The sequence below is a fragment of the Bombina bombina genome, chromosome 2 (assembly GCF_027579735.1).
Source record: "Bombina bombina isolate aBomBom1 chromosome 2, aBomBom1.pri, whole genome shotgun sequence".
Classification (NCBI taxonomy): Eukaryota; Metazoa; Chordata; class Amphibia; order Anura; family Bombinatoridae; genus Bombina; species Bombina bombina.
The window spans coordinates 99886622-99907592 of NC_069500.1; the positions used below are offsets into that span (position 1 = coordinate 99886622).

Consider the following 20971-nt stretch of genomic DNA (forward strand, 5'->3'; position numbering starts at 1 on the left):
TCATGATTCAGACAGGGCATGCGATTTTAAACAACTTTCCAATTGACTTTTATCATTAAATTTGCTTTGTTCCCTTGCTGGTATTTTTGAAAAGCTAAACCTAGGTAGGCTCAAACTGATTTCTAAACCGTTGACAACACTCGATAATTTGACCACCATAAATTAAATCTGTATGCCTTTTTATTAGGAATGCTATAACATTTTTATTTATCAAATTTACATACTTTAAACAATTTTTTTTTTAATTTGCAGCCCGTTGCGCTCATTCACTCCATAGATTTATATTTACACTGTACATCCTGATACAGATGATAAATTGCCTATGTGCAAAGCATACCCTGACATCAGCCAAGTAAACACTGCATAACATAAGCGCATACATGGCTCTTATTGAAATCAGCAAGCCATACGGCTAACATTTCTTTTGTATGCGAAATTCCGATGACCCCCAAAAAAAGAAATATGCAAAAGATGGGGACCGGCAGGGGCTTGTAATACACAAAGACAGAAAAGGTAAAAAATAAAACAATTTTATATTGACATTATTAGCGAGAAGCTCGTCTTTATGATTATTGGGACACATAGGTTAAAGGGATATGAAGCCCAACATTTTTCTTTTATAATTCAGATAGAGCATGTGATTTTAAACAACTTTCTAATTTACTTCTATTATAATTTTTCTTCGTACTCTTGGTATCTTTTGTTGAAAAGCTTAAGAGCTGTCCTATTTCTGTAGCACTACAGGGAGTGCAGAATTATTAGGCAAATAAGTATTTTGACCACATCATCCTCTTTATGCATGTTGTCTTACTCCAAGCTGTATAGGCTCGAAAGCCTACTACCAATTAAGCATATTAGGTGATGTGCATCTCTGTAATGAGAAGGGGTGAGGTGTAATGACATCAACACCCTATATCAGGTGTGCATAATTATTAGGCAACTTCCTTTCCTTTGGCAAAATGGGTCAAAAGAAGGACTTGACAGGCTCAGAAAAGTCAAAAATAGTGAGATATCTTGCAGAGGGATGCAGCACTCTTAAAATTGCAAAGCTTCTGAAGCGTGATCATCGAACAATCAAGCGTTTCATTCAAAATAGTCAACAGGGTCGCAAGAAGCGTGTGGAAAAACCAAGGCGCAAAATAACTGCCCATGAACTGAGAAAAGTCAAGCGTGCAGCTGCCAAGATGCCACTTGCCACTAGTTTGGCCATATTTCAGAGCTGCAATATCACTGGAGTGCCCAAAAGCACAAGGTGTGCAATACTCAGAGACATGGCCAAGGTAAGAAAGGCTGAAAGACGACCACCACTGAACAAGACACACAAGCTGAAACGTCAAGACTGGGCCAAGAAATATCTCAAGACTGATTTTTCTAAGGTTTTATGGACTGATGAAATGAGAGTGAGTCTTGATGGGCCAGATGGATGGGCCCGTGGCTGGATTGGTAAAGGGCAGAGAGCTCCAGTCCGACTCAGATGCCAGCAAGGTGGAGGTGGAGTACTGGTTTGGGCTGGTATCATCAAAGATGAGCTTGTGGGGCCTTTTCGGGTTGAGGATGGAGTCAAGCTCAACTCCCAGTCCTACTGCCAGTTTCTGGAAGAAAACCTTCTTCAAGCAGTGGTACAGGAAGAAGTCTGCATCCTTCAAGAAAAACATGATTTTCATGCAGGACAATGCTCCATCACACGCGTCCAAGTACTCCACAGAGTGGCTGGCAAGAAAGGGTATAAAAGAAGAAAATCTAATGACATGGCCTCCTTGTTCACCTGATCTGAACCCCATTGAGAACCTGTGGTCCATCATCAAATGTGAGATTTACAAGGAGGGAAAACAGTACACCTCTCTGAACAGTGTCTGGGAGGCTGTGGTTGCTGCTGCACGCAATGTTAATGGTGAACAGATCAAAACACTGACAGAATCCATGGATGGCAGGCTTTTGAGTGTCCTTGCAAAGAAAGGTGGCTATATTGGTCACTGATTTGTTTTTGTTTTGTTTTTGAATGTCAGAAATGTATATTTGTGAATGTTGAGATGTTATATTGGTTTCACTGGTAAAAATAAATAATTGAAATGGGTATATATTTGTTTTTTGTTACGTTGCCTAATAATTATGCACAGTAATAGTCACCTGCACACACAGATATCCCCCTAAAATAGCTAAAACTAAAAACAAACTAAAAACTACTTCCAAAACTATTCAGCTTTGATATTAATGAGTTTTTTTGGGTTCATTGAGAACATGGTTGTTGTTCAATAATAAAATTAATCCTCAAAAATACAACTTGCCTAATAATTCTGCACTCCCTGTATATGGCAGTAGTTTTGGAAGAATGTTATCCATTTGCAGGAGCACTTGGTGGCAACACTGTATCCTGCTACATACTGCTCCAGATGCCTAGTTAGGTATCTCTTCAACACAGAATATCATGAGAACGAAGCAAAACTGATAATGGTAAAAGATTAGAAAGTTTTTTTTTAAAGTGGTATGCTCTGTCTGAATCAAAATAGAACATTTTTGGTTTTATATCCCTTTAAGTTGAAATAAATGTATACTACAGAGTTTACCATCACTTTTAAAGTCCAGTTGTTTTTTTTAAGTCCATGAGTGTTACAAATATTGGTCAGAAATAAGTTAAGGGCAGTCTAATTATTTCTGTTTATGTGTGTTACTGGCATCCAAATATGTAAAGTTATTGATAGTAAGTTATTAGCTGCCAAGGGGTAAAATGACTGCCGTGTTGGAAAAAACATTAATTGTGGGTTGAAGAGTGAGGGCTGACGTAGAGCTTTAGGGGGGCAAAGTGTGATGCCCATCTACCGTTGTGCCCAGTCACCGACAGATGGTACAGTATTTTTGTATTGGACAGATGGCAACCCTTGCTACTACAACTTGCATGTGTGAGCACTTATGTTCTTTCTTAGTATACACACAAAAAGAGAGAAGTCTCCCTAAGGGTGATGGGGGAAACTAGACGTGGACTATTTACCCAATGTGCTTAGAAGGCTATGGCTTCACCTCACTGATGAGGCCCAAAGGAGGCTGAAACGATCGTCTGGGGTCACCTTGTTCAGAGGAGAATTGTCTGGTATTTCGGGACTGGACTTAACCTTGTTAGGCGGATCATTCTGAGATACTTTAGGAAAGTTCTTCGCTATAAAAAGCACAATTGGGCTAAAAGAAGCTACTCTCATGTAGTAACAAGGCCATAGAACAAGCCACTGAGCTGCTGTTTGTTCCTGGCAGACTGCCTCTCTGTTTGTGTATGTTCTTTCTTAGGGTGGCATGAAACCAATGGCACTGCAGTGGAACTCAGACATCACCTTTATCTAGCTTTTAAGAGCTTTGTAATAATTTTAGGGGACACATGGAAGCTTTATAATGAATACTAAATAGAATAGTAAACTTATTTGTTAAAACTAATTTTACTGTGTGCTCATCCAAGGCTATGACCAGCACATGCCAGGACCATCATGTTTAAGTTAAATCACTCCTTATGTTCCTTTGAAACCAGATAGCCAGTTCTTGCAGGAGGTCCTGGTACAACATTTGATAAGCCCATCTGAACCACAAGACAAACCACAAATTCTTTCCTTTAAAGAGTCAATGGAAAACTCTTGAAGAGGCAGGAACCACACAGAGAAGTGTCTGTTCATTGTTTGCAGGTTTCTTCTTGGCTACATTTAGAATATTGACTTGAATCATTTGGAAACTTTTTTTCATTGCTAACTGTCGAGGGGAAAATGCAAGAGATTATTAAGACCTTTGTTTTTATGAGAGATTAAAGAGGCATTCAACTGAAAATATCATCCCCATAAAATGTAAAACTATGCATAGTAAAATCAATGCTATAATGTGCTTTAAAGGGATATTATAGTGCAAAAATGACATGGTCTAATTTGTTAGACTTTAGCACTACCAACCCTGCAAGTCTATGTGTTTAGCCTCTACTGAGGGGTTAAACACATAGTAAAGTACTGCAGAGAACTGCTGGTCCCAAACAGACCCAACCATGTGGCTGCCACTGCTGATTGTCTCTCCTGCCATGTCTGCTTGGCACTAACAGTTCTCAATGAATAGTTTAACTTTGTGTTTAACTCCATGTTGGTGGATGGCATTAAAAGGACATAATACTCATATGCTTAATCTCTTGAAACTGATGCAGTATAACTGTAAAAAGCTGACAGGAAAAAAACACATGAACATCTCTATGTAAAAAAAAGAAGACATTTTACCTCACAATTTCCTCAGCTCACCAGAGTAAGTGCTGTCCAGCTGCAGATTAAAAAAAAAAAAGAAGAAATGAACAGAAGCCAATCTGCATCAACAGTGCTGAGGTCATGAACTCTTTTACTGTGATCTCATGAGATTTCATAGTAAACTTCCTTAAACTGAATAGGGAAATTACATGAGTGTGCATGAGGCTCACTCCCTTGCATGTCCCAGGACAGACATCTGGTGTGAATACATTTTGAGGTAAAATAACTTTCTTTTTTACATAGAGATGTTCGGGTGATATGTTGTAGTCATCTTTTTACAGCTATGCTGCAGCACTTTCAGGTGTTTCAATATTTGGGTATCATGGCCCTTTAAATAGACATGACAGTCAAAATGTAACTCTCATTGTTCAGACAGAGCAGTCAATTTTTTTTATTTTATTTAATTCCCTTATTGTCCTTTGTTAAAACTTAGTTCCTTTCCATAAGAGCATAACTCAGACAAGTGTGCATGAGCTTTATATTTATAATATTGTTACAAACGTTATTTAACTGCATATAGTGCTCAAGACACGTGCACACTGCTAAGCCTTCCTAGGTATGCTCCCAGGGAAATTAGCAAAATTACAGCAAAGGATACCAGGAGAATGAAGTAAATTTGAAACAGAAGTAAACTAGAAGTTCAGGGAGTTTTTTTTTCTTCTTTTTAATTGTACGTTGACTTTTATACTCTAAGGGGCTTTATTTACTAAACTTCCTTCTACCTCATAAATGTATTAACTATCATAATTAAAATAAAATACTTAATATTATACTGTGCTTTATTTAGCTCATCAAATACTGTTACAGTCACTTATATTTACTTATGTGTCACTTCAAAGGTTGTGATATAAAATGTTTAGTTATGCAATGTAAATCAACTTTTCAATTTACAGGAAAAAATATTTATTTTGGCCCTTTTTCATGTAATTTAACTGAAAATTCTGTGAATTGAAAGTACAAAAATTGCAGGAGACCTCACAAGAGTAACCCTGATACATATCTGCCCTTATTTGACCTCAGCAGGGGGTTATCTAATAAGAAACTGCAAAGTATAGATAGCTTTGCTAACAAAATGACAGTGGCACATTGACTACTCCATTAGCAAGCCTGGATTGGCTCCTTCAATAAAGGTGTGTGTGGGGAGGGATTTAAATGTTGAAAAACAATTGCAGCAAAAAAGGTGTTAAATGCATTCATAAACAAATCATTCTTACCTTCATAAAAAAAAAATCACTCTTACCTACTATGTTAATTTATTGCAAGACTGCAGCACAATGTTGTAATTACAATGTGTCATTAGAGTTACAGGTATAGATTTTTAAACGACTTAGTTATTTATTTATTTTCTTGTTTGCTTTTTCAGCTTTCACGTTGCAGCAACAAAGGGCAATGCAGAATGTCTGAGAGTGATATTGGCACACGGTGTAGATAATATCTCCGTACAAGATACAGCAGGTAAATAGAGGTCACTGCACAATTCCTTTTAAAAGCTTTTTTTCCCATGTAATAAATACTAACGGTGTAATTATTTATTAATGATAAAAGTTTGTTCTATTCTGCGTTTATTTTGTATCTTTTGTATGTTCCTGTTTTGTAGATTGTATTTTGGGGCATTAATATAGATATTTTATTTTTAAACAATTTGCAGCAGTTAAGATAAATATTTTTCTTTTCTTTTTCAGGGCATACAGCGTTACATGTGGCTGTAAAAAATAATCATCTAGAATGTGTCAAGAAGCTTCTTCAGGTGAGACAATAACTCCGCCGTAGTAAGTATAGGCAAGAGAGAGGTTTTAAAGATGCAGGAAACCCAAAATATTTCTTTCACAATAACAATTTTAAATAGTTTTCCAATCTAATTCTATTAAAAAAAATTGTTTTAGTTCTCTTAGTATCCTACCAGGAGCTAGCTGAACATATCGGGCGAGCCAGTGACAAGAGGCATATATGTGCAGCCATTAAATACCCAAATAATAATATAATTCCTAAATATGTCCAGTGGCACAGAGGATATAGGTGAGGTTACAGTTTAGCCTCCATTTTCTGCACTCCTCCCTAGAGGGCTCCATTGACTTGGCCACGTCAAAGTTTAGCTTTTTCCAGGGAGCACAAAAACTGTGGCTTACATTCTTAGTTTTGCTTTTTCCCAGGGGCTGCAAAGACTGCTGATTGGGTCAGCTGTGTTTTCCGCTCTGAACCAGTGCTCCGTGAGTCCCGAACAATATTTCTACTGTGTGTTTAACCCTTTTGCGGGGGTTAAACACACAGTAGTCTAGGGTCGTTAGTCTTAAAATGACATGCTTTAATGAATTGATTATAATGGCCCTTTAATTCTATGTGATATTTAAAGGGACAGTCTAGCCAAAATTAAACTTTAAAGATTCAGATAGGGCATGCAATTTTAAACAACTTTCCATTTTTATCTTCAAATGTACTTTGTTCTCTTTGTATTCTTTTTTTGAAAGTTAAACCTAGGTAGGCTCATATTCTAATTTCTAAGCCCTTGAAGACCGCCTCTTATCTCAGTGCATATTGACAGTTTTTCACAGCTAGACAGTGCTAGTTCACATGTGCCATATAGATAAACATATAAGATGTCATCTCTGATTTGCCAGGTTGTTTATAATATTAAAGTAGAGGTTGGTTAACGTTTCTGATAATCTTTCACAAACCTTTTTTAAAAAAGCACATTTCAGACCATACCAGGTCTTTGTTTTGTTTTAACTCATTCATTAAACTCGATTTGGCAGCGAAGTGATCACTAATTTACCCCATATGATTTGGAGTCCCTGTATCTAGGGCTTTTACAACAGCTGTTGCTTTGTTCTGCTAGTCTGGCACGAATGAACCTGAGCATGCCGTCTCTTGCAATCTTTTGCCAGGAGAGATTAAGTGAAGATTGATTAGAAATGATGCACTAAATCTGACCTTTCTAAAAATGAATAAATTCCAAGCATGTTTGGACTGAACAGGAAATGACAGTCTCAAGGTCACTCAGTTTGATTTTGATGCCTATAATAAAAAAGTAATACTTTTAAATGTGTTATTAAAACATAAATATGTTGGTGATATTGCTTAAAGGGGCAGTATAGTCCAAACTTTCATGGTTTAGACGGAGCACACAATTTTAATACATTTCCTGTTAAATTATTTGTCCTTTGTTGAAGAGTAAACTTGGTAGACTCATAAGAACTCAGGAGTGTGCACAAATACTGCGTGCACAGTATTGCTCCTATGAACCTACCTAGGTTTACTTTTTAAAGGGATATGAAACACAAAAATTATCTGTTATGATTCAGACAGAGCATTCAACTTTAATAACTTTTCCAAATTACTTTATTATCAAATTTGCTTTGTTCCAATGGTATTCTTTGTTGAAGAGATATCTTCGTAGGTTTCCGGAGCAATACATGCCAGGAAATAGTGCTGCCATCTAGTGCTGCCATTCTTGCAAAACTGCTGCCATATAGTTCTCCTGAGCTTACGTCCCAGACTTTCAACAAAGGATACCAAGAAAACAAAAACATTTTATAATGGAAGTAAATTAGAAAGTTGTTTAAAATTGCATGCTCTATCTAAAAATATTGGGTTTCAAAATTTTCTTTCATGGTTCAGATAAAGCATGCAATTTAAAAAAAAAAAGTGTCCAATTTATTTCTATTATCAAATTTCCTTATTTTTGTTGGTATCTTTTGTTGAAAAGGAGGTTGGAGCACTATATGGAAGCAATTTTGCAAGAATACTTTTAAACAATGTTTTTTTGTGTTTGCTAACATGTGACAGTGCTCCACACACACGCACCATAACCACCTAGTTATTTTCTTCAACAAAGAATACCATGAGAATGAAGCACATTTTACCTTTTTTTTTTTAAAATGATCTGACTGAATAAAAAAAAAAATGTATGTCCCTTTAAGAAAAGGTACCAAGGGAGAAACAAATTGAAATAGAAGTCATTTGGAAAGTTGTTTTAAAATGAAGTGGTCTATCTGAATCACAGCAGTTGGATTTTGACTTTACTGTCCATATAATAAACTGCTGCGCTACTACAGAGACGCCTGCAATATGTTACAATGCATCAGCAGCCAGGATATTAAATGTGATGTTAACATATTTGTACCGTTTAGTGATAATAATACAAATGTTCTTCAATCTACAGGCTAAATGTCCAGTTGAGAGCACAGACATCTCTGGAAAAATATCTCTGCATTATGCAGGTAAACAAGAATGTTTAATTCTCTTTCATGATCTGTTCCAGATATTGTTGTTGTTTTTTTCTTTCTATTTCTTTAAAAGGATTCTGAAACCAGAATTTTTCTTTCATAATTCAGATAGAGCATGCAATTTTAAGCAACTTTCTAATTTACTCCTATTATCAATTTTTCTTCATTCTCTTGATATCTTTAGTTGAAAAATGTAGGAATGTAAGCTTACAAGCAAGCCCATTTTTGGTTCAGCATCTTGGATTACATTTAGCCACCAATCGGCAAACGCTACCCAGATGCTGAACCAAAGATGGGCCGGCTCGCAAGCTTACATTCCTGCTTTTTCAAATAAAGATACAAAGAGAATAATAAAAAAAATTATAATTGGAGTAAATTAGAATGTTTCTTTAAATTGTCTGCTCTATCTGAATCCTAAAAGAAAAAAAAATGGGTTCAGTATCCCTTTAAGTAAAAGGATATATTTTTATGTACTTTCACGTAATAAAGATTGAACAAAGTATTTTATGTTACAAACAGATGTTTTTTTCCACAGAAGATATTCCATTAACCCCTTTGGTACCGGGGATTTCTAGGCCCATTTTGTTATATTTCATGCCACCATTTTGTCGCCAGATGCGATCATATAAAACAAAAACATTACGTTTTTAACTTTTTCACAAACGTTTTGGTTTCTCACTGAAATTCTTTACATACTGCTTGTGCAATTATAACACAAATGGTGGTAAAAGCTTCTCTGGGATCCCCTTTGATCAAAAAATATCAGACATGCATGGCTTTGCCATTGGTTATTGGTAATTAGAAAGCCGCTAATTGCAGCTGTGCACCACACTTCTGAAATTCACGGCAGTGCAGGGTTTAGTTAGTTAGGGCTAAATTACAAATGAGGTGCAAACGTTTTTGTGCAAGTGATATCGTATTTTTGCGATCGCTTTTAATTGCGCTTATATTAAAAGTTGAGCAAAATCGCGATTGCAATTTTTTTTTTTGCTATCAATATTTCTTATTCACCATTGACTTCTATGGGGAATGCGAATATGCTATGTTGTTTACGCAAATATTATAGACTTAAAAGGACAGGAAAGTCAAAACTAAAGGGATATGAAAACCAAACCATTCTCTTTTTGTGATAAAGACTGAGCATACAATTTTTAAAAAGTTTCCAATTTACATCTAATATCACATTTGCTTTTTTTCCATGGTATTCTATGTTAACGAGATACCCAGGTAGGTGTATATGATTTTCAACAAATGATACCAAGAGAACGAAAAAATTGATAATAGAAGTAAATTTTAAAGTTTTTTTAAACTGTATGCTCCTAAACTGACAGCTGCAAACACTAATCGGCACATCCTTCCATTCACTTAACCCTTTAGAATACATACCCTCTCTCCCTACAAATAGCTATATATCCCACATCAATAGTGTGTGAATATATATGTGCGTGTGTGTGTATATATATATATATATATATATATTTCTTTTTTATTTATTTTCATCTACACACCTCATAGCACTAACATGTATCAAAATATGACCATACTGATATTTGTGACAACCCTTTTCTCACTCCAATTTTGTTCACTTCATTACCGCCATAATCACCCACCTCAAACGGGAAAACAAATTATCATACACCATGGCCTGCTCTGTTGCTGTAACTTATCTGCTGAGTGCTGGTAGAGAGTTATAAAAAAATAGCCCTCCTACCCCCACCTCACAAAATTATAAAGTATGCCATTCACTATATAGCCAAACAAAAACTATGTCCAAATTCCTATTCCTTATGCTACTTGCCCTTGCAAATGATGTAGAGTCTAACCATGGTCCCCCAGCAAATTCCATTCCTAGCCTTCCAGCTAAAAAAGGCCTCTCCTTTGTGCACTGTTATATACGCAGCTTATTTCCAAAAATCGATGCACTGCAAGCTTGGTGTTTACAATACAAGCCAAAAATCATTGTGATCTCTGAATCATGGCTAACTGCAAAAATACCTGACTCTGCCATTGCAATACATGGGTATTCATGCCATAGAATTGACAGAGAAAAGAGAGGAGGCGGCATTGTAATTTATGTTGACAACTCCACAAAGTTCACCCCCATACAAAAATCTAGCTCTCCTGCCACCTTTGATTTCCTTTCTGGCAAAATTGAGATCCCGTGCAGTAAATCAATCATTGTTGCAGGAATCTACTGCCCACCTAGCTCCCCTGTGCATTCCATTTCGGACATAGCACAGCTCCTTAGTGAATCCATAACTCAAAACCCAAAAAGTTAAATTTTGGTTTTTGGAGATTTTAACATCGATTGGCTGAATCCAAAAAATAACAGTTGTCACTCGCTGTTTAAATCTTTGCAGCTAACGCAATTAATCTCCTCCCCAACTCGCATAAACATCAAAAGCCATAATCATACCCTGCTCGACTGGATTCTCTCCACTTCTCCCGACCGAATCCAGGAGGCAGGTGTTCTCCCTAACAATTTCAGTGACCACTGCTTAGTGTACTGTGTGCGCAAAATAAAGGCTACTAAATCCTCTCCCAAGGTTAAAATCACCAGGTCCTTCAAAAAATTTAATCTGCAATCATTTCTAAATGACATCAAGAACCTCCCCTGGCACAGATTAAACCTAATCCCAGTTCTAGACTCTGCAGTTGAATTCTTTCAGTCTGAACTCCTACAAGTTTGGAATTTGCATGCCCCGCTGCGTAAGGTGAGAGTAAAAGGAGCACACTTGAATTGGATCACAGCTGACCTCATTCAAATGTACCAATTTCGGGATTCATTGTGGTCAAAGTTCAAGCATACTGGCTCTATGAATGATCACTGTGTATATAGACAATGGCGAAATATATGTACTAAACAAACAAAATTGGCTAAGGCCCAATATTTCTGTGAAAATCTGCAAAATAATATATCTAACCCTAGAAAGTTTTGGAAACTCATAAATAACTTACAAAATCCACCAATCCACTCCCAACCCTCCACTGTCAATGTGGATAACCAAAACCTGCAACTCCCCTTAGAAGTAGCAAATGCCTTTAACAATTATTTTGTTGGATGCTCCACCACCCTGATTGACAAACTAATAAATGGCACGCATCCTGAAGCTACAAATGTGGATCAGGCCCCACTAAAACAGCAAAGACCCAATATAGAAAAGTTCAATTTTAGACCTGTACCCTTCAATGTCGTTAAGAAACACCTCAATAATCTAAAAATGAAAAACCAGTCAGGACCTGATCATTGCTCCCTGTATTGTCAAAAATCTTAGAAAAATGCGTCCATACGCAATTATGCGAGTATTATCAACTTTCTAACTATCTGACCCCTGATCAATCAGGTTTTAGACCGAATCACTCCACTACAACTGCCCTCCTAAAAGTTTGCAACGACATCCAAACTGGCATGGAACATGGAGACCTAACTGGAGCTATTTTCCTTGATTTTGCAAAGGCTTTTGACACAGTGGACCATGACATACTACTTCTCAAACTAAAAAACTCTGGTATTGCTGATCGCCCGTTAACCTGGTTTAAATCATATGTATCGGATCAATCACAATATGTCTCTGTCTCTAACAGTGACTCCCTCCCTCTCCCAGTCACGTGTGGTGTTCCCCAAGGTTCCATTCTCGGCCCCCTACTATTCAAATTATTTATAAATGATTTGCCTAATGTCTGCAAATCCTCAACTGTACACATGTACGCAGACGACACGGTAATCTATGCAAACAAATCTGATCTGCCGCAGCTTGAAGCAGTGCTCCAAGACCAGTTCACAGAGGTAGAAAAGTGGATCTCGAAAAACAAACTCTTCCTAAACACTGACAAAACGGTCACAATGATCTTTGGAACGGGACCTAAAATACAAAAATTACAAAATTCCCATCTTCGCATGAAAACAAAATCCAATTGCATGCTGACTGCAGTCCACTCTTTTAAATACTTAGGTATGTTGTTTGACCCCAATCTATCTTTTGCACTCCACATAGAAAAACTTGCCTCTAAACTTTATCCAAAACTAGGTGCCCTGTACATAAACAAATCTTGCCTCAGCCCTACAGTAAAGGAAAAGATTGTACAGCAAATGCTGATGCCTATCTTGGATTATGGGGACATAGTATATGCACCTGCTCCGCAAACTCACCTTAATAAACTAAATACATTGTATAACTCGTTCTGCCGCTTTGTGCTACAATGTAACTACAGGACCCACCATTGTGACATGCTAAAGGAACTAAACTGGCTGTCGCTGGAATCCAGACGCACCCTCCATCTTTCCTGCCTTGTCTTTAAGAGCCTTTCTGGGAAGCTCCAACCCTACCTGAGCAGAATGCTCTCCCCAGCTATTCCCACCTCCTATAACCTCTGATCCAATAACAGCACATTATTTAGTTTGCCTCTATACAAAAAGAAAGCAGCTCGATCCTCCTTTTCCTACAGAGCACCACAATTATGGAATGACCTCCCTCACACTTTAAAAACTTCCCCAAGCCTAATATCCTTTAAGAGATCCCTCTCTATATATCTCAAAACAGAATGCACCTGTCATGGTTGATTAAATATTTCCTACCAGTTCTATGTTAAATGTTTGCATATATTGTGTATTATTATTGTTTTTGTATTTTATTGTACCCTATTGTATCAATGCAATGTTTTGTGATCCAAGGACATAATTGAAAACGAGAGAAATCTCAATGTATCCTTCCTGGTAAAATATTTTATAAATAAAATAAATCTGAATCATAAAAGATTTTGTGTTGCATGTCCTTTTAAACAGCTTTCCAATTTACTTCTATTATCCAATTGACTTTGTTTGCTTGGTATCTGTTGTTGAAAAGCATACTTAGGTAGGCTTATGAGCAGCAATGCATTACTGGGAGCTAGCTGCTGACTGGTGGCTGCACATATATTCCTCTTATTACTGGATCACCAGAAGTGTTCAGCTTGCTCCCAGTTTTGCATTGCTGCTTCTTTAACAAAGGATACCAAAAGAATGAAGCAATTTTGAAAGTTACTTAATTGGTATGCGCTATTTGAATCATAAAATAAAAAAAAAATGTTTTTCATGACCCTTTAAATACATATAGGCTTAAATGGATATGAAACACAAATCTTTTCTTTCATGATTCAGATAGAGCATGCAATTTTAAGCAACTTTTTAATTTATTCCTATTATCAATTTTTCTTCTTTCTCTTGGTATCTTTATTTGAAAAAAGCAGGAATGTAAGCTTAGGAGCCGGCCCATTTTTTTGGTTCTGTCACCAATCAGCAAGTGCTACCCAGGGTACTGAACAAAAAATGGTCCGGCTATGAAGGTTACATTCTTGCTTTTTCAAATAAAAATACCAAGAGAATGAAGAAAAATTGATAATATGAATAAATTAGAAAGTTGCTTAAAATTGCATGCTCTATCTGAATCATAAAAGTTTAATTTTGATTTGAGTGTCCCTTTAAGTGTATGCAACCTGTTTTCTGATTACTGCATATTAAATATGTCATAAACACATATCCAATCACACCCTAATCTAATTAATTAAAAATACTGTAGTGTCCCTTTAAGGTTATAGAACAGCATATGGTGACTAAAGAGAGAAAGGTATATGTGTGTATAAGTGATGCGTACAGAGAGAGCAAGTAAAATATGTCTGCTGCTATTGGTGCCAGTGCTAATATGATTTGAAGCCTAATTAGCAGCATGTTTATAAAATTATAGTTGGCTAATGTTAAAGACATTTGTTTTTCAGCTATCAATGGCTTCCTCCCTGCAGTGCAAATGCTGTGTGAGCAAAAAAGCCCTATAAACATCAAAGATTCTGTAAGTATTTTTTTTTAGCGCTAAAACAACTATCAAAACAGTTTATTAATAATAATAATTGTGCTTTTAAATGTCAAATGACCTTGTAGAACTCCCAGCTTAAAGGGGCATTATACACCAAAATTATTATAGGCTTTTTAAATAAAGCATTAAGTATAGATAACATTTGCAATTGTCATGGATTACCTATTTTGCAGCTAACTCTCCTAAACGTGGGATAAACCATGCAGGGTGGTTCACTGAATATTATAAGGGGGATAAAATTATTAATGAAATTATATTTCAAACTTTTTTTACACTCCCAGTGGCTGGAGTAGGAGAAAAAGGAGTAATAAAGTGTTAATTTCTTTCATAAGGTGGTGAAAGTCCACAATCCGATACTCCTGGGATTCAACTCCTGGCCACTAGGAAAAAAGTTCCCAAAGATTCTGAGAGCACTTCATCCCTCCCACCTCTCTGGTATGCCAGTTTAATCTGTGGTGAAGAATTGAGGTGCTCTAGATTATTTCTTTAGATGAGTCCTCCGACTGATTTGAGGCACATTTTTCCCTTCAGAGAGCTGCTACTGAAGTACAGAGGGGAAATTGGAGTATGGGACAGTGACATAATAGGAGTTTTTTTTTTATGCCGTGCTTCTGAGTCGCTCACCCGTATTCTATTAATCTGTTTATAATGATGACAAATTTTTCATTGGCATGGTGGCAGTTAATTTATTTCCCACTGCGCTATCAGCCTGCCCATTCTTTTTAATTTGGATATCCCTCCTGATGTGTTATTTGACTGTTATTCATCACTTACTTGTCTTCTGTAAGGTGTAAGATTTCTTATATTCAAAAATAGTTTTATTTATTGTGTACTTTGATATAAGTAGTTCTTTATTCCTCTCCCTTTGTTCTTGGACTTTGCTGCCTTAAAGGACCACTAAATACACATTATAAAAAGATAATGTAATAACACTTGGAATTTCAAATAACATTTTTTATTCTCTCCATTTGCCGGCCCTCTGTATCATGTGACAGCCATCAGCCAATCACAGACTAGTATATGTATACCTTGTGAACTTGTGCACATGCTCAGTAGGAGCTGGTACCTCAGAAAGTGTGAATATAAAAAGAATGTGCAAATTTGATAATACAAGTACATTTGAAAGTCTCTTAAAACTTCATACTTTATCTGAATCATGACTTTATTGTACCTATAAGTCCATGACTATATATATATATATATATATATATATATATATATATATATATATATATATATATATATATATATAATCAATTTGTCTCCTAATACAGTATTCTATTTGTGGTGATTTACTGACTGTTATCCACTTTAATGTAAAATGGAGAATACCGGAACTGTCTCCATTCATTTAGAGGGTAGATCCTTTCTCCACTTAAGTGTATTTTTTGCAAGCTTGTTCCTAAATCAGCTATGCAGTTCTGTACGGCTGTTCTCATGCATTCTAATTACTTTAATGGGACACTGAACCCAAATTTTTTTCTTTCGTGATTCAGATAGAGCATGCAATTTTAAGCAACTTTCTAATTTACTCTTATTATCAATTTTTCTTTGTTCTCTTGCTATCTTTATTTTAAAAGCAGGAATGTAAATCTTAGCAGCCAGCCCATTTTAGGTTCAGCACCATGGATAGCGCTTGTTTATTGGAAGCTTACATTTACCCACCAATAAGCAAGCATAACCCAGGTTCTCAATCAAAAATGGGCCGGCTCCTATGCATCACATTCCTGCTTTTTAAATAAAGATAGCAAGAGAACGAAGAAAAATTGATAACAGGAGTAAATTAGAAAGTTGCTTAAAATGGCATGCTCTATATCAGTGCTTTCCAAACTGTGTGTCGGGACACACTAGTGTGTCGGCAGCAGTGTGTAGGTGTGTCCCTGCATCAGCACAATTGTTTTTAAATTTAAATTTTTTTTAATTTTTTTTTTTTGGTTTCTGACTTTCCTCCTGCCTGCTACGCATATCACATGGTTGACACATGATTGATACCTAGGGGGTCACAAATCATCTTAACCTATTGGCGTAGCTCAGTGGGAACTGAAACTATTCCCATTGGCGACTTTGGCGGCACATTGGCTACTGACTGCACGTGTAGTCTCCTTAATTGGCTTGTGACTGCATGTGTAGTCAGTGAGTGGGACAGCAGTGTGTTTGCAGCGCGGGCAGTAGTCAGTCGGACTCACAGAGCTCTGAGGGCTGCAGCTTAAACGCTGAGCTGAAGTCAGTGGGGTTTTTATTTTGCAGCTAGCTCCCAGTAGTGCATTGCTGTTCCTGCTCTTGATATATGGATAGGAAGGGGAAGCTTAAAAATGCGAGGGTCTAATATTCCACCAAATATTCAGAAACTGTGTTCATCCCATCAACCTCATACATCCCATTTAAATAGTAAGTAGCTATTGGTGTTATTAAACTTTTTTTTTTACTCTTGCACATACTTACTGTTACTTGTAAATACATTTCATTATTATATAATTTATGTATGTGTCTGTATCTCTTAAAACAAGTTAGTTTAACCTCCTGTTTGCCAGTACAACTGAATTACTGTGTCGCGAAATGATGTAGGTCTAAAAAGTGTGTCAACCACATGAAAAGTTTGGAAAGCTCTGCTCTATATGAATCATGAAAGAAAAACATTTGGATTTAGTGTCCCTTTAATGTTACACTTGCATCTAAGGGTTGAGTCTCAGAGAAACAAACTTCTTTTGTATTCCCAGCTATTCTGAATCTCTTAAAATCAGATTTGCTATGCAGTTAATTTCAGACTCGGGGGCATATGTATCAAGCTCTGTATGGAGCTTGATGCCCCGTGTTTCTGGCGAGTCATCAGACTCGCCAGAAACAGCAGTTATGAAGCAGCGGTCACAAAGACCGCTGATCCATAACCTGTTCGCCTGCTCTGTATGGAGCTTGATGCCCTGTGTTTCTGGCGAGTCATCAGACTCGCCAGAAACAGCAGTTATGAAGCAGGCGGACAGACATCGCAACAATACAACCCGATCGGGTTGATTGACACCCCCCTGCTGGCGGCCCATTGGCTGCGAGTCTGCAGGGGGCGGCGTTGCACCAGCAGCTCTTGTGAGCTGCTGGTGCAATGATGAATACGGCGAGCGTATTTATGTAAATCACGAATAAAATCACTGATCACAAATGTTTATTTAAATGTATACCTTTATTGATTGGATTAGAAGATATATTAATAGGTTGAATGTATACCACCTATAAAGATGCAGATGCTATTAATACCCGTTGATATCCTCTATACCACCTTAAAGAGAATGAGTAAATACCACCTTAAAAGAACCGAAATGGATAAGTGCCAATAATGTCTCCACCAATCATAACTGAAGAGACCGTTTATAAGGAAGCCTACTACATGCCACACACATCTTGATAAAGCCCTGAGAAAGGCAAAACGCGTTGTTGTTCATGTGGCATTGATATTGCTATTGTGAATTACACAAAACTTTTACCTCTGTATGGTCTATGGACTTTTTTTCTATATAACCCGGGTTATTAATTGTCTAACTATCTCTAAAAATATGAACTGGAATCTGAAAAGGATAAACACATTCAGTACAGCTTAGCTGTACTAAGTGCAGGTTTCAAGTTTTATTGCCAACTTTAGGTACTGGCAAAAAGCCATCAGCGATCCCTAGAAATCACCCCAATGAGACGAGAGAAAATCTGTGACGTCAGACGCCAATAGTCACGTGGTACATCTTGCCTGGAGAACGACTCCAAGAAAGATCGGTAAAATCTGTTACATCAAAAGGGTAATATACCTATAACACGAAAGGGTAAGACACCCGCTCTTTGATCAAGATTCCCAACGGAGATAAAGGGTACTATCCATCTAATACACACTGTGTTTACTGTGTTTTATTAAGCCTCTGGGACTGTGAACGGAGCCATAACGGATTTGACAGGTATCTTGTTTTTTTCCATAGGGATACTATATCACTGATTGCAGTGATAAATGTTTGAAAAGCTCTTTTAACACGTAACACTGGTGGTATACTTAAATAAGACCGTGCAACAGAGTGTGGATTCTGCAACAAAATAACACTATCCGGTATCAAACTAATGAACATTGAAACTTTTTTTAACTTTTTATTTCAACAGTTACTATGAATATTATAGGTCTGATTTATATTTAACTATTAGACCACATTGTGCTTCAGGGAGACGTACCACCTTTTTCTAGTTATACCTTTTTAATAAATATTTGTGAAATACTAGAAAGTGTTGATGTCTTTAGCCTAATAGGCGCCCCCCCCCCCCTCTATACATATATTTTCTATTACTTTGAAATGGATGGTAATAGAAAAGATTAAACTATTAAGCAGAGGAGAAGAAAAGGGCAAACATCAGATATTTACTGTGTGTACTATAAAACCACAAGGTTTTAACTCAGCATATGACTTAATACATTTTTGGGAGTACCTAGTCAGCTCCAACTCCAGTGATGTTTTACATAATATATAAAATGTATAATTACAGGTACGTTCATTTCATTAGTATTTTTTGCATTTCTGAGTTTTTCTACACACATACCTCTTCAGTAATGCATGCATCATCAGTGGCACAAGGTCTTCTTTCACCTTTCTCAAAGTATCTTTTTGAATCCAACTACTATGAATTTTCTGTCCTCGTGGACAGAGAACCAACCCATTGCTCAGAGATTAGTTTATTGTCCAGTTTGGGAGTTTGGTCTCCCCTGGAGTTGAGGTTACCAGTAAACATCCTAGAACTCTGTGCTAATCTTTAGGCCTATCCTGATAGTATAGATTTTTCCTATGCTTTCAATCAGAAAATGTTACAGCTGTGATATATTTCAATACTGCAGGGGGAACTTGCAGTTCTCTAGCGATGATGGTAGTCTCTTATATTCTGTCTTGGGCAGAGAAAAATATTTGCATATTTTTTTTTTACCATTTATATCCCAAAAGTAAAAAATTGTGAAGTGGACTTTCTAAGTTGAAAAATATCTTCATCCAGTAGAATGGTCCTTACATAAGGAAGTGTTTAATCAGATTGTAGATCAGTGGGGTCCTGATTTCTTCCCAATTTAATACTAAACTTTAGCAATATCAAGGGGTCCTCAGATGGAGTTTGTAGAGGCTCTCGCAGTTTAAAAACATTTTACATTCTAATAGATCAGTTTCCACTTCCTGGGCTATCAAAAATACATCAAACTGGCATACCAGAGAGGTGGAAGGGATGAAGTGCTCTTGGAAGCTTTACAAATCTTTGCCTCCTCCTAGTGGCCAGGAGTTAAATTCCAGGAGTAATGAATTGTGGACTACCACCATGAAAAAACTAAATTAGTAAGTATTGAGCTTTGGTTTGTAGACCGAGATAATCTAAGGTAGCATTTTTCTAGGTCGTCTAATTTTTCTGCAAGCCTAGCCCATTTTAATGGTTTGGGGTTCCCAACAAAAAAACGTCCAGCTATTTAATGTACAAAAATAAACATAAAGGAGCAATTTATCATACATTGTGCACTCTGCTGTTGGTATAACAAGTAATTGAAAACCAATTTTACAGTACACTGTCCCTTTTACATTTACAATATAAAAGCCACACATATTCAGTCAAGACATTTTATTGCCAGGTTGTCATGGACATTAATTTTTGTGGTTTTTACTCATGTCCCTATGAGAAAAGATATTTTTGAAATAAAATACTTTTTTTATCATTCATATCATCTCTCAAGACTAATCTGGAAATATTAACACTATTTGAAAGGACCATAATAAAAAACAGAAACTTTGTATTCCCCAGTTACCATATTTCATTTTCTATTCAACACTAATTAGTACCAGCTTGTGGTTCAACTTTTTTTTTTTTTTTTTTAACAATAAAGACAAAAAACAACCCTTTTAAGCTATCTATTTATGTCAATATTTAGGGGTTTGTAAAAAAAAAAAAGTTATATCATTTTTAACACATGCAATGCCATAAAAAATGCTCTATTTTATACTTTAAAGTGATTGTAAATCCTAGTGTTTTTTAATCATTGCTATAAATAAAGCATACATTCAGTCATGAAGTATAAAAAACTTCATGCTGAAAAAACCTTTATTTGCCTGCAGTTTATGCCGAGCTGAGCACCTCCAGCTTCCCATGGCAAAACACTATTTTTTCAATGAAGTGACATTTCCACCTCTTAGCCAATAGTAGTGCTTGCCGGATGGCTGCACATAGCAGAAAATGTTATTTTGATAGTCATACTCCAGACATCCCAACCTGCAAAAACTAATTTCAGGGAGGTGGCTTCACAGAATACTGCTTTGCGTGCTGCACGCCACCTCCCTCTGGTTATATACTGGACACCTGGAAACCCTAAATAAGATAGAGAATTATCATTAAAGTAGCTTTCCACTAAACTAAACATACAACAAACCTATTTTCCAGTGATTGTACGCTTGTTGAATGCTCAAATATTTTAGAATACAAAGTTTAATTATGTGCAGTAATTAAGGTAGTATTTGTGTTTTATTTTATTAAAATCAGTGTGGGCTTTTTGGTTACTGATGCATGCTTTGAGGGTTCCATAGTGTCCCAGCTTGTGAAGTATAGTTGTCCCTGTACGACTTTTGGATTTTGTGTCTAGGAACGTGTGTGATTTTTGAGTTTGAGA

At 36.5% G+C, this 20971-nt stretch overlaps 1 protein-coding gene across 3 annotated transcripts in view; it reads left to right on the forward strand.

Annotated features, from left to right (window-relative positions):
- The window catches only part of RAI14 (retinoic acid induced 14), a 484372-nt gene that overhangs the window by 310899 nt on the left and 152502 nt on the right, over positions 1 to 20971 (forward strand). For all 3 annotated transcript variants that reach the window (XM_053701194.1, XM_053701193.1, XM_053701195.1), the window contains 4 exons: positions 5620 to 5711; positions 5939 to 6003; positions 8416 to 8473; positions 14231 to 14301. In XM_053701194.1, coding sequence (XP_053557169.1) covers positions 5620 to 5711; positions 5939 to 6003; positions 8416 to 8473; positions 14231 to 14301 — 286 coding nt within the window. The remainder of the gene's footprint in view (positions 1 to 5619; positions 5712 to 5938; positions 6004 to 8415; positions 8474 to 14230; positions 14302 to 20971) is intronic.